The sequence below is a fragment of the Lissotriton vulgaris genome, chromosome 1_1 (genome assembly GCF_964263255.1).
Source record: "Lissotriton vulgaris chromosome 1_1, aLisVul1.2, whole genome shotgun sequence".
Lineage (NCBI taxonomy): Eukaryota > Metazoa > Chordata > Amphibia > Caudata > Salamandridae > Lissotriton > Lissotriton vulgaris.
Window position 1 is genome coordinate 783,193,321 of NC_141685.1, and position 14,264 is coordinate 783,207,584.

General features: G+C 41.3%; 1 protein-coding gene across 2 annotated transcripts in view; it reads right to left on the reverse strand.

Moving 5' to 3' along the window:
* Positions 1-14,264, reverse strand: part of LOC147747822 (dimethylaniline monooxygenase [N-oxide-forming] 2-like) — a 386,278-nt gene that overhangs the window by 132,350 nt on the left and 239,664 nt on the right. For both annotated transcript variants that reach the window (XM_086956244.1, XM_086956251.1), the window contains exon 3: positions 3,886-4,074. In XM_086956244.1, the coding sequence (XP_086812370.1) occupies positions 3,886-4,074 (189 nt within the window). The remainder of the gene's footprint in view (positions 1-3,885; positions 4,075-14,264) is intronic.

Consider the following 14,264-nt stretch of genomic DNA (forward strand, 5'->3'; position numbering starts at 1 on the left):
GGGAAACCCTGTTTTGGGACCCCCCTTTTTCTAGGCCCCCGCTTGACGGATCACCACAAAACTTTGAGGACAGCAGCTGAAGAAAGCATTGTATGGTGTCCACCAGTACATATCAATGATATATATATATACATATATATATATATATGGAATACAAATTGCCCTTCAGCAACGGGAGGGCACTCAACGGCGCTCTCTGTCTTGTGTTAGCCTCGCTGCAGCTCGCCTCTCTGTGCCCCTTAATTCTTGAACAAAGCCGACGCGTTTCGAGGCATCACGCCTCTTCTTCTTAGGCAGACTCTGAAACACTGTGGGCTCACCATTGTATGTTCTTTATTGGTTATCTCGCATCAATTAGTGGGCGTGGCAACATTCAGCCTGGTTGCATGCTGGGACTTATAGTCCTATTGGTGAGTACAAGTGACTAACCTTTAGTGGGTACATTATTTCAAGAGTCAATTTTAATCCATTTTAATCCTTAGTAGGACGGGATGCAGAGATGCAGGCTTCTTTTTTATGCATGGGAGCGTCGTGCCTCGTGGTTTGGCGAAAGTTCCATCCCAGAGCCTTTTCCTTCCTTCTGTGAAAATGGTGCTCAATACCCACGGCAAGGGCCGCCGTGAATTTTATGGAATAGAAATTGCCCTTCAGCAACGGGAGGGCACTCAACGGCGCTCTCTGTCTTGTGTCAGCCTCGCTGCAGCTCGCCTCTCTGTGCCCCTTAATTCTTGAACAAAGCCGACGCGTTTCGAGGCATCATGCCTCTTCTTCTTAGGCAGACTCTGAAACACTGTGGGCTCACCATTGTATGTTCTTTATTGGTTATCTCGCATCAATTAGTGGGCGTGGCAACATTCAGCCCGGTTGCATGCTGGGACTTATAGTCCTATTGGTGAGTACAAGTGACTAACCTTTAGTGGGTACATTATTTCAAGAGTCAATTTTAATCCATTTTAATCCTTAGTATGATGGGATGCAGAGATGCAGGCTTCTTTTTTATGCATGGGAGCGTCGTGCCTCGTGGTTTGGCGAAAGTTCCATCCCACAGCCTTTTTCTTCCTTCTGTGAAAATGGTGCTCAATCCCCACGGCACGGGCCGCCGTGAATTTTATGGAATACAAATTGCCCTTCAGCAACGGGAGGGCACTCAACGGCGCTCTCTGTCTTGTGTCAGCCTCGCTGCAGCTCGCCTCTCTGTGCCCCTTAATTCTTGAACAAAGCCGACGCGTTTCGAGGCATCACGCCTCTTCTTCTTAGGCAGACTCTGAAACACTGTGGGCTCACCATTGTATGTTCTTTATTGGTTATCTCACATCAATTAGTGGGCGTGGCAACATTCAGCCCGGTTGCATGCTGGGACTTATAGTCCTATTGGTAAGTACAAGTGACTAACCTTTAGTGGGTACATTATTTCAAGAGTCAATTTTAATCCATTTTAATCCTTAGTAGGACGGGATGCAGAGATGCAGGCTTCTTTTTTATGCATGGGAGCGTCGTGCCTCGTGGTTTGGCGAAAGTTCCATCCCACAGCCTTTTCCTTCCTTCTGTGAAAATGGTGCTCAATCCCCACGGCACGGGCCGCCGTGAATTTTATGGAATACAACTGCAACACCTTTACAACACGAGTCCCTGCCACTGAATCTGAACGGAATGAACACCACTTTCTGCGTGCAAATGTTCTTTTATTTTTGTGCTCTTGCCACCATTACGTGTTTCAGCCCCTTGAGGCCTTGGTCACATGACATACCCATGATTCCACAGCAATTTAAAGTGCCCAGTGCTTTCACAGGAACTGAAAACAGACTACACATTTTGTTTGTTTTCCCATGTTTGATTACACACTTTGTCTAACTCAATACAAAGTCGGTCTCATCTTTGTTTTACTGTGCAAAATTTCGCAATTATATTAATTGTAGATGTTGACAACTACTTGGTCATCCTATAAGTGCAATATTGAGGAACATATTATTTACAAATACCAATATGAATGAAAATTAACATTCTAATCCTGTACAAAATTTCGCAATTATTTTGATTGTGAACATTGACTCTATTTGGTCATTCTATATGTGCAATATTAAGTAACATATTATTTACAAATAAATAAATAAACAAGCAACATTCTAATCCTGTGGAAATCTCGCAAATAAATTTAAAATTATGCCCTCCGACCAGATTTTTGTCAGTACACCTCAACAAATTATTCAATGGTATTCAGTTGGTCCTTTTCAAAATGTGCAAATTACGCAGAAGTTCACAGTATAAACACACAACAAAGCAATCACCTTCAATAGCGGTCTCCCTGGTTAAATCCAAATGATCGTTTATATCGCGTGTGTGTTATATTAACTGTTATATATATATATACCATCTGCATAGGTTGGGTATAAAAAAATCTCTACATACTTAACTTTCGATATTTTGTCCCTTGATATTCTGTCTATGATAATAAGGTGCTGCAATATTCCCTACTCCATATTTAAGAGGCATAATCATCCTTGAGAACCAGATCAAAGCCACTTTTTAAGGATACCAACTCATTCATTTTTTTATCACGTTTTATTTACATTAATTGTATGGGAATGTATTGTGTGTGGACCCCGCATGACACCTCCTGAACTAAAATACCGGGCAAATATTTCCTCTGCTGTTCTCTTCAAAGAACTATTTCTGTTTGCAGTATTTGGATTATCAATTCCAGGAAATGTATGTGCGCAAGGGATTTCCTTATCTAAGCCCTTCAACAATGTTAACAGTATGCTCTGTAAATGATTTGTATTTCACCAGATAGTAATCCAACATGGACACCCGTGCCTTACGTGAACAAAGTCCTAATAAGTATATTTTCCTTTTTGCATGCCGAAGCATATATGTAGCACACTACGCATTCACCTATGCATTTTACAGGGGTGTAACACTGGGGGGGTGGGGGAGGGGGGAATTATTTCTAGTACCGTCCTGAAGAATGTCCAGGACCGATATAGGCCAATACAGTAGTGCAGAAATATTTGGCCATTTTTGAATTAGGGTCACAGGACCACAATACCCTGTTTACTCCTTCCCATTTATTTTTAACCATTCCCACTCACACCATTGATAAAGGGATTCCTTTGGGTGAATGAGGGATTTTTATTAAATCTTTAAAAAAAACGAAAATTTCAAGATCTCTCAAAAAAGATCCCTGGATTATATTTGAGCCCACCATGACCTTTAGGAGTCAGGGTGAACACGATGATGCAGCATGCTACTACTAGAGTGGGTGAGGGTTACTTAAAGATAGATTGTTATCCTTTTCTCATCTCTAGTGCAGTGGACTATAGGTGGATTAAGTCAAGTCTCCTTAAATGACTGTGATTGATTAAGGGAGGATACTATTTGCGTATGGTTATTTCATTGGGAGTATGTATCCCCTTTCCTTTCAATCTTGAAAGGACCTCTCTACCCGGACCCCACTCATTAATGATAGGTTTCCTCAATTACTAGCTGCAGCTTGAATGGGTAACTAATTAGCTCTATGCAAAATGTTTGATGATGTCACAGCCCGGCCTTATGACATGCCTTCTTATGGCAACATTGTGAACCACAGTCTGATGATCAGAATGCAAGTTTCAAACAAGAAAGTGGAAAATATGCATGATTTGCTTAAAGCAATGGTTAAGCCAATCATGCAAAGACCTCTTCTGAAAAAAATGGTTTAATGGTGCATATATTTTGTATTAAAACGAAATATGACCATATAATTGTGTGAACCAATGAGACTTTAACACATGAACTGGTCAGGTCAGATAAATATGTCTTAGCTTTCTACATAAAATATTGGAAAATAATCAAAATGGAGGCCGGCTAAGTCTCAGTTGTCTCAGAAACAGTCCTCTTTGTTCTCACCTTGAACTGGATGTGCTTGAGAAGGTCAAAATGCTTTGCGTACATTCGGTAGTATTCCATCAGTATGTGATTGGGCAGGAAGTTGGGGAAGCGATCAGGCATAGGAAAGTCGCTGAAACAGCTCATCTCCTTGGAGGTGTTGCTGGCCACAGACTTGTAGATACTGGCCCGCCCATCTTCTACATGTTCCTGAATTAGACATTGAAATCGAAAAGAGAAATAATTAAACAATGTAGCAAATTCACTCTCTCTCTAGCATAATGAAAATACCGGACAAATTACAATATTGGAAACATGACCAAATGCGCATGAAGGCTCAGAAATAAATAGCAGACTGTGTAAATCCGGCAGACTAGGGTTGCTGAATAGTTGTCTATGAAGGTGGGATTCATGACAAAAAATCTGGTGCACCACTAAGCATGATGATTGCTAATGAGATTAATTATATTTAAATTAACTGAATGTGGATATTCCAGAAGGGCAGGCCTGAATTAATCCTTCTTGGACCAAAGTTCGTGATACTCACTGGAACTGCAGGCAAATACGTGTTTCCATCTCTTAGTTCTCAGAGGCTGAATTATGACTACATCTATGATCTTTGCATAACAGTGAGTTTATTCAGATCTTAACACAGGTCACACATCATTTCAATCATAACACTTTGTTACCCTAACATGTTTACCTCTTGCACAAAGTGAACACAGAGAAGGTTTTTAAATATTGCTATGCTATCACCTTTCTCCTCTACACTGAACTACTACTATCGCATTTAGATTCTTCCCTCGAAGGGCTAAGGCTGCTGACCCCGTCTTATCTTATCCTAATGTCTGAGGGCTGGTCTTTTTGGCAACAGTTGAAGAGTCTTCTTAGTGCCGAGAAAGTACCCGGTATCCCCAGTAAGAGCCTCAGGCTCCAAATTGCAACAGAAAGCCAAGTGGTGAAACCAGAAGTATGCGTGATGGAAGGAAAACAATCTGAAGTTTTCCAGGAAAAAGAAAAGGCAAGAGCACAAGGATTCCAGCACACAAGTAACAAGCAGAGTTTATACAAGGTGAACTCGATTTGGTCTCCTTATATAGGAACATTTAGGAAGCAAACCTGCAAAACAAAACAGAAAGTACTATTCTCTCATATTGCCTAAGAAAATATTCAATGGCAATAAGAAAATCAAAATCTATTTTCCTACTGAAAACCCGCAGTGGAATTCAGGGTACGTGAAAATGTAGGTCTCAAAATGCCAGCAGCATTACAGAGATGCTGCAGTCTGGACTCCAAACTCTGGCCCAGGATCCACACTCACACGATTGAGGCTAGCACATATGTCATTCTTGATCTCCGAGTGTCAAGGGATACTGCGCAGAAGTATGGCCCGAATCCAGCAAAACAGATGGGCTTCAAGTTTACTGGTATTTTATAGAAAAAAAACAGCTGACAAGGAGAGGAGCACAGGCTGTTTCAGCCGGTTCCCAAGAACAGTCACAAAGATGATAGCCTTTCCAAGCAATGAGAAACTGTAATTTTCATCTATGCTACTGGGAATCACAGATCTCTTGTACTTTATTCATGGTATGACTATCCACAATAACAAGACTAGGTCTTCTCAAAGGAGTGCAGCCTCACCTTTCCTAAAAGGTCTTACTCGAGAGATATCAAAAGAAGGATGTATCTTTGCAGAATATTGTAGTTCAAGGCTGTTACAAACTGGATTGCTAATCCTAGAAACGCTAAATGGACCGCGTACCTGGAAGCATGCTTGTCTTCTGGATGGAGGAAGCCAGACCTTATCACCTCTCTTATAAACAAAAGCTGGTTGTCTGTGTCCATTGGCCTGATAGTTTTGTTTTAATTTTGCAGTTTTTAGATTGGAAATAAAAAGTGGTCTGGTATGACTGATGTCAGTTAAAATGCTTTGAACATCAGGCCCAGGATTCAAGAAGTTTGTGACCTCTGGAAATGTTTAAGGACATAATCCATTTAAAGCAATAAATGGTGAGCATCCAGTGCAACAGCGAACAGATTTATTATGGGCATATTAGGTAGCAGATCAGAGATAATCTTGAGTGTAAACCTATGAAGTCTAAAGATGTCAGCATTATGATGGTACAAAATTCTGTTACAGATAAATCCACCTAAATAAATATGGAAATTATATCCTAGAGTTTAATTGTTAATTTGGGATTTAGTAGAGGACCAGTAGCTCGACTCAGCACAAACCTCAAAAGTGGTAACATAGTTAGAAACATCTTGTGGGAGTCTAGGCCACCAGAACATAATATTTTTCAATACTTTCCTTCCATTATGTGCACTCATGGCATGGCTGTAGAACCAACCTTTGAAGATCCTTGGAAGGAATTAATTATTTATTCTTGTAGAAGATCAATTTATTCTTAGACTTTAAATGAGAGGAATAGGAATTCTTGCCAAATTGATACTTTTGAAGTTCCTCAGTCTAATGGCAGACTTGATCAAGGAAAGTGGGTGTTCAAACTTGAGTTACAATGGTACTAGACTAAAGAAACGTTACCTTAAGTTGAAAGGAAATTCCTTCAGACTATTGTCTAGACAGACTTTTGGCTAAAGTTTTAGGAATTCAAGCCAAAGCTGAATTGTTGAAACAAATTCCCACCTATCTTGTCGGCTATTCCTGCATTCAGCTGTTTCAAAACCTGCACATTATGATGATCAGTATGGACAGAAGCCTTGAATTAAGTATTCTAGAAGGAAATGTTTCCACTTTATGAAGGCTTCTTTAATATCCAACAATTCTTTTTCTAATACAGAACAATTATATTCTACTGGTGTAAATTTCCTGGAGTAAAAAGTGATGGAATGTTCAAACTTATTGAGTCAACCCTGTATTAGAATAGCCCAGTCTGAGATGTCTGTTCAGAGGAATAAAAGCTTGGATACATTGGAGTGGCCTGAGTGGTTTCAAGTTTCCACTTGAAAGTCTTGATCGAGTGGTAAATTCTTTTTATTTGTAGTGGTGCATTATAATCACGAGCAACGCATTTCCATGTATTGATCAGGCTTGCAAACTGAACTCCCAACTGAAGATAGAATATTAAAGTGTATGATTTAGTAAGAATTTTACAGTATAGGTTAAGAATTTTACTAATGCACATGAGCATCATTACTCATAACAACTGGGATTGTAAATCTGGTAATGTTTTAAAAAGATTTTACTGCTTTTATCTAATAGAAATATAGTTAAGGTCTTAATTAACTTAACAATAAACATTTGTTATCATTATCATTTGCATATAATCTTGCAAATTTTGTTCACATGAGGTGTTAGAATGTGAAACATATTAACGCAATCATGTGACGTGCTTTCGTTTATGGATAAGTGTCTTGAAGAGTTACAAGAAAAAGAATGCAGTTAGCAGAAAACGGTAACATGTAAAACTCGCACTGTGTAGCGACACTACATGCATATTTAATGTGTTGAAAAATTATATTTCCGGTTAGCAGGTAAATATATAAATTGAAATGCTTTAATGATTATATAAATTGTATTGCTGAAAGTAGCACGTTCTTATGTTGGCTAAAGTCCTAGGCCCAAAATGAAAGTTCTTGATAACCTTTGCTTTAGAATTAATAGTTGAATTTCATGTGTACTGCAGAATCTGTTTCTCATGTTTCCATATCTAGGTGGCGAAGCATTCTCTAGGATATGTGATGTCTTTTTTTTTAATAGCTAGACAAGGAGAGAAGAAGTTACAATTACATGGTTTGGAGGTGATAAATGCAAAAGAAACAATTGATGGACGGAATGCTGGACAATGCAGACATTCACCCCCAGTCACAAGAATCTGGGTTAAATCCATCATTCTTCTGCTCACCACACCACCCCAGTTTGAACCGAGCCATATACAAATCAGTCTTGACCCTGTTCCTTGTGGGAACAGTCCAGCCCAAACTGCCAAGCCAGGTCCTCCCTGGACCGAAAACAAGCATCCTGGGACCGGTTTCAGTGCTTCAATCTTCATCAGACAGGCTAGCTTGAATCCAGTGATATAGTGAGCACGGGACCCATGTCTGGAAATACCCTTCCCACTTAGGGGGACATATGCAAAAGAAACAAATCATGGACGGAATGCTGGACAATGCAGACATTCACCCTCAGTCACAAGGATCTGGGTTAAATTCATAATTATTTTGCTCAACACACCACCCCAGTTTGAACCCAGCCATATACAAATCAGTCTTGACCCTGTTACTTGTGGGAACAGTCCAGGCCAAACTGCCAAGCCAGATCCTCCCTGGACAGGAAACAAGCATCCTGGGACCGGTTTCAGGGCTTCACCCTTTATCAGCCAAGCTAGCTTGAATCCAGTGGTGTAGTGAGCACGGGACCCACGTCTGGGCATACCCTTCCCACTTAGGGCGACATATGCAAAAGAAACAATTGATGGACGGAACGCTGGACAATGCAGACAATCACCCCCAGTCACAAGGATCTGGGTTAAATCCATCATTTTGTTGCTCACCACACCACCCCAGTTTGAACCCAGCCATATACAAATCAGTCTTGACTCTGTTCCATGTGGGAACAGTCCAGCCCGAACTGCCAAGCCAGGCCCTCCCTGGACCGGAAACAAGCATCCTGGGACCGGTTTCATGGCTTCACCCTTCATCAGCCAGGCTAGCTTGAATCCAGTGGTGTAGTGAGCACGGACCCACGTCTGGGCATACCGTTCCCACTTAGTGTGACATATGCAAAAGAAAGAATGGATGGACGGAATGCTGGACAATGCAGACATTCACCCCCAGTCACAAGGATCTAGGTTAAATCCATCATTCTTTTGCTCACCACACCACCCCAGTTTGAACTCAGCCATATACAAATCAGTCTTGACCCTGTTCCTTGTGGAAACAGTCCAGCCTGAACTGCCAAGCCAGGTCCTCCCTGGACCAGAAACAAGCATCCTGGCACCGGTTTCAGGCCTTCACCCTTCATCAGCCAGGCTAGCTTGAATCCAGTGGTGTAGTGAGCAAGGGACCCACGTCTGGGCATATCCTTCCCACTTAGGGCGACATATGCAAAAGAAACAATTGATGGATGGAATGCTGGGCAATGCAGGCATTCACCCCCAGTCACAAGGATCTGGGATAAATCCATCATTGTTTTGCTGGAAAAAGTATGCCCAGACAAATCTTACTTTCTTCTGTCTAGATTTCTCTTCCTCAGACAAAAGACTGCATCTATATACAACCTGTGTTGGCTTTTCATCAGACTACACCGCTTTTACCACAGTTTAATTACTGGTCTATAGATAGGTCCATTCAAAGTATACATTTTGCACTCAAATCTTCTCTCCTGAATTTTACTTCCAATCTGAGCTTTATGAGTTTGTGAAAACTTGCTGATCTGGTGACTTGAGGCAAAGCGTCCATCAGCTGTTCCATTGTATCCCTTGTGAAAAAGAGCAAACAGAGGAGAGTCTGGAAGTCACCCTCTAGAGCAAGAGCCTTGAACTATCATACATAAATATGAAAATCAAGACTGCCCTGGTTTAATTCCAGGATTTCTTCTTGAGCTGAGTACTTCTGATCTTGATGATCCAACAGACCTATAAATTCTGTTAGGAAGGCTGCATTAATTTCAAGTACTGGGCTTGCCTTCATATCAGCAGTGTTACCGAAACTAAGGGAATTATTACTATGTTGGTCGGAAAGGCTCCACACGGCATTCGGATTCCCCTAAACGGGTCTGAACCTATGTTTCCGACCAACTTTGAAACATTTCCGACAGACCAATTACTATGGAAAGGTAAGCGTTCGGTAAGTCCGAATCGGTTCCAACCGGCCTTTGGAGACTCCGAGTCGGTCAAAGCCAAATTGTACAGCTCTATGGACCACGTTTTCTTTTTTGTGTTGACATTTTTTATTAACATTTTCAAATGAAGTTACAAAGGTAACAATGATGTATAATGAAATAGTAATAAAGGAAAAGGAGCATAAATGAGAAGAGAAAAAGCATAAAATTGTACAAATAACGGGAAGCAAAAATACCATGTATTCCAAAATCCTGAATGTAACGGTGATAAGTACCAGAAAAGAGGTTAATAAACAAAAAGAGGAGAAAAGAAAAAAAAAGGGGGGGGGAATCCCAGAGCAACAAAACAGATATGAAGAGAAGTGACGTCCATAAATGATAAAGAGAATCAGGAAGAAGTAGGGACAGATTCATCGGCCACAGTGGACTTCAAGAAAGGAGACCATACCTGAAGAAAAATGGAAGCCTGATCAAGTAGGTTATAAATTATACGTTCATGTGAAGCCGTTTGCACCATCGCCACCAACCACTCTTCCTGGGAAGGGGGGATTTCCAATGACGCAGTATACAAATTTTGGCCGTAGCCAAAGCAGTGTGAAGAAGGCGAATTTGGGGCTTAGAAAGCTTTGGGAGGCTATGAAAATCATGTAAAATAATATTGGCAGGAGTGAGGGGCAGAGGAAGGGATATCGTATTACCCAATGTCTGTCGTACAAAAAGCCAATAGGGTCTGGTACGGGGACATTCACATATGATATGTGTAATATCGCAGCCGGACGCAGAGCACCTCCAACACGAAGTATGTGATAACAACTTAGCATGATATAATTTAACTGGAGACCAATGCCATTCATGTACGATTTTGAAAATGCAAAATTTGAGACGAGCCTCTTGAACCCCCTTGTACAACTGTTCTAAAAGTTGATCTAATTTGGTATTAGAATACACGACTGATAAGCGGGATTGCCACTTCAATTGGAGAGCACGTGAAAGAGGCTGCGAAAACAGAGGGTGTAGAAAAGTCTTATAAAGACCAGAAGTCACACCCTTAAGATTACTCCATAACTGTAGATAATTACAAGATAGGAGAAACGGATAATAAATCAGGTGAGGGACCTAGATGTTTCATGAGAGCTTGTTGAAGCTGAGTATACTTGCAAGATTGCGTGGGTGGCAAATGGAATTCGTCAGCAAGTTGAGAAAAGGATTTAAAAGTATCACCAAGAAACAGTTGATCCACAGTGTGAATACCAGCTTCCTGCCATGTAGGCCAAGAGAGGGTGCGACCTCTAATACGGACAGCAGAATTAACCTATAAATGGGCTTTAACATGAATGCGTGAATTAAAGTGAAGTATACAATGGCTTCTTTGCCAAGATTTGAGAATGGCGGACAATATAGGGTTTTTAGGATCGGCAGGACTAGTACCCTTGCCATACAAAAGGAACAAGCCAGGTCCAAGGTCCAACAAATGACGTTCTAGGGGAACCCATTGAGGGATGTCTCTAAATTTAGGCAGAAAAAACAGTAAGTTGCGAGAGATGAAGAGCCAACGAGTAATGTTCAATAGAGGGAATACCCATGCCTCCCTGTAGTTGATGAGATTTAAGTTTGGCCAAAGTAAGACGTGGTTTGGCCGTACCCCAAACAAAAGTTTGATTTTGGAGTCAATAGACCGAAGATTAGCTAGGGGAATAGTAAGAGGAAGCATCCCCAATATGTAAATAAATCGAGGGAGGGCAACCATTTTGACCGCCTGAATCCGTCCCCACAAAGAAAGACTGAGAGCCTTTTATTTATCGAAGTCTCTTTGCATTTGTATAATTAAGGGAGTCAAATTGTCCGCAATCATATTATCCAATCCTCTATTACTGAAAACCCCTAAATATTTAAGCCGGTATGACTTCCAATGAAAATGTAACCAGAGGTTGCTGCTTTGGTAGTGCTAACGGACATAGGCAGTGCTTCACTTTTATCCCAATTGATCTTGTAACCGGAGAAGAAAGAGAAATCATTGATGATATCGAGGAGAGCAGGAAGAGAACGGGAAAGATCAGTAAGGGTGAGAAGAATGTCGTCTGCATAGAGATATATTTTAGAATGACCAATTGGAAGAGGGACGCCCACAACATCCGCGGATTGACGTATCGCAGCAGCTAAAGGTTCGATTGCAAGGAGGAAAAGAAGGGGGGAAAGTGGACAACCTTGACGGGTACCTCGTCTGATTGGAAATGGTGAAGATAAGAAACCACCACAGTTGACTTGGGCTGACGGATTATCATAAAGCAGCCGCACTTTATCTATGAATTGATCGCCCAATCCAAACCTTTGCAGAATGGTAAAGAGATACTCCCACTCAATTCAATCAAATGCTTTTTCAGCGTCCAGAGAGAGAAGCAGTGCGTCATCGGCAAGATGGTTAGCTGATCATAGAGCATGAGATAAAGTACGTAAGTGATTCCGAGAAGACCGACCAGGAACAAAACTTACCTGCAAATTGTGGATTAAAGAAGGTAAAACTTTACGAAGACGCGATGCAAGAATGCCAGCAAGAATTTTATCATCAGAATTTAAAAGTGAAATGGGTCGATAACTGCCGCATAACATAGGATCCTTACCCGGTTTTGGCAAGACAGCTATAATGGCCTTATTGGAAAGAGAACCGAGAGATTTCTCTTGCACTGCTTCTCCAAACGCAGCATGTGTCAACTACACTCTGGCCAGTCCATTTAAAAAATTCAGGAGGGAAACCATCATCGCCACAATGATATGGCAAAGCGCTTATAGCCGAGGAGATTTCATCTTTTGTGATAACACCATCGAGCAGGGACCTACCTTCATCAGATAGCCGTGGGAGACGTATCGAATCTAAAAATGGGGACATTTTAGGTATATCTATATGAGTGCTTGGGGAGTAAAGGGATCTATAAAATGAGGCAAATTCGTCAACAATTTCTTGCGGCCGAGTGAGAATTGCACCATGGCTAGATTGGAGAGCTGGAATTGCCACGGCTGCTTCCCGCTGACGCAACTGTGCAGCTAATAACCGGCCAGCCTTTTCTCCCTGTTCATAATGACGGCCTTTCATTCGCTGTAAGGCATATTCAGCCTTAGAGGTAAAGAGACTGATAAGGGACATACGTGCCTGTTCCAATAATTTACGGTTCTGGAAAGTTGGTTTTGAAATATAGGATTGGGTAAGGTGACGAATGTCCGTTTCCAATTCGGCTTGCTTAGCAGCATTTTTCTTGTTATGAAGAGCCGCATCCCTCATGAGTTGGCCCCGTATGGTCGCTTTAGCAGCTGCCCAAACCGTTCTCTTAGAGGAAATTGAATCGTCATTAATAACAAGGTAATCCTGAAGATGTGATTGCAAAAGAAGCTTACCTGCCGGGGTTTTGTATTTGTTCAGATTCATGCGCCATGGTTTACACCCTGGGTTAGAGAGACCCAAATCGAAAGGTAAGAAAACAGGGAAATGGTCAGATATGGCTGCATCTGATATTCGTGACTGTTTGACCAATTGGACTGCCCGTTGTGAAATGAGAAAATAATCAAGGCGTGAGAATGTGCCATGGGTGGAGGAAAAGAATGTATATTCCTTGTCCTGTGGGTGGCTGAGTCTCCAATGGTTTACAAGACCACTGTCAGCAAGGATATCCCGCAGAACGGCTCTATCGGAAGCATTGACAGTGTCAAGGCAACCCGTTCTATCGAGGGCAGGGTCGGGAACCAAATTCCAATCCCCTCCAAAAAGAAATTGAGAAGCATTTATTTCTGTGAGAAGGCGATTCAGACGAAGAAAAAATAGTTTTTTGGGGCCTAGGGGTGCATAAATAGACCCAAGGCAGATGAAGGAGTTCCCAATTTTTAGCTTAACAAACACATACCGACCGTCCGGATCCGTCCATGTTTTGGAGATTGAGAAGGGAAGTGATTTCGGAAAAAGGATGGCCACTCCACACTTACGAACAGGGTTAGGATTAGTGGGGTCAGACTTGGAAATACTGCTATGAATAACTTTACCAACCCAGTCTCTGTTAAGTTTAGCAGATTCAACATCATCCAGATGTGTTTCTCGCAATAAAGCCACATCTACATGTTGAGAGTGCAAGTATGAAAGGACTTTCTTATGCTTTATGTAATGAGTAAGGCAATGAACATTCCAGGAGACCACTGATAACGGATGAGTAGAAGACATGACAACAAGAGTTAACGAGAAAGAGATAGGTTACTCTGAGAAACAAAAATCAAAGTGTATAGGAGAAAAAAAGGAAGAAAAAAGGAAAAGAGAAGAAAAAATAGAAGAGTAAATTAGAAAAGCAGAGTAAGTAGCAAAATTAATAAGATAGATAGAAAGAGAAGGAAGCAAGTAGTAAAAGGAGAAAAGGAAAACCTAGACTGTTTACTACGGGCCTGGGCGCACTGAGAGCAGCGCCAAGGAGACAGGACCCCCTCCGAGAAAGCAAAAGAAAGGGGACCTAGAAGACAGAGGATAATGTGGAATACACGAATCATAATGGGTAAAATTACATCATCAAAGTCATAAGAAAGTACAAAAGAACATCGTGGAGCACAATCTAAAAACAAAAAAGAT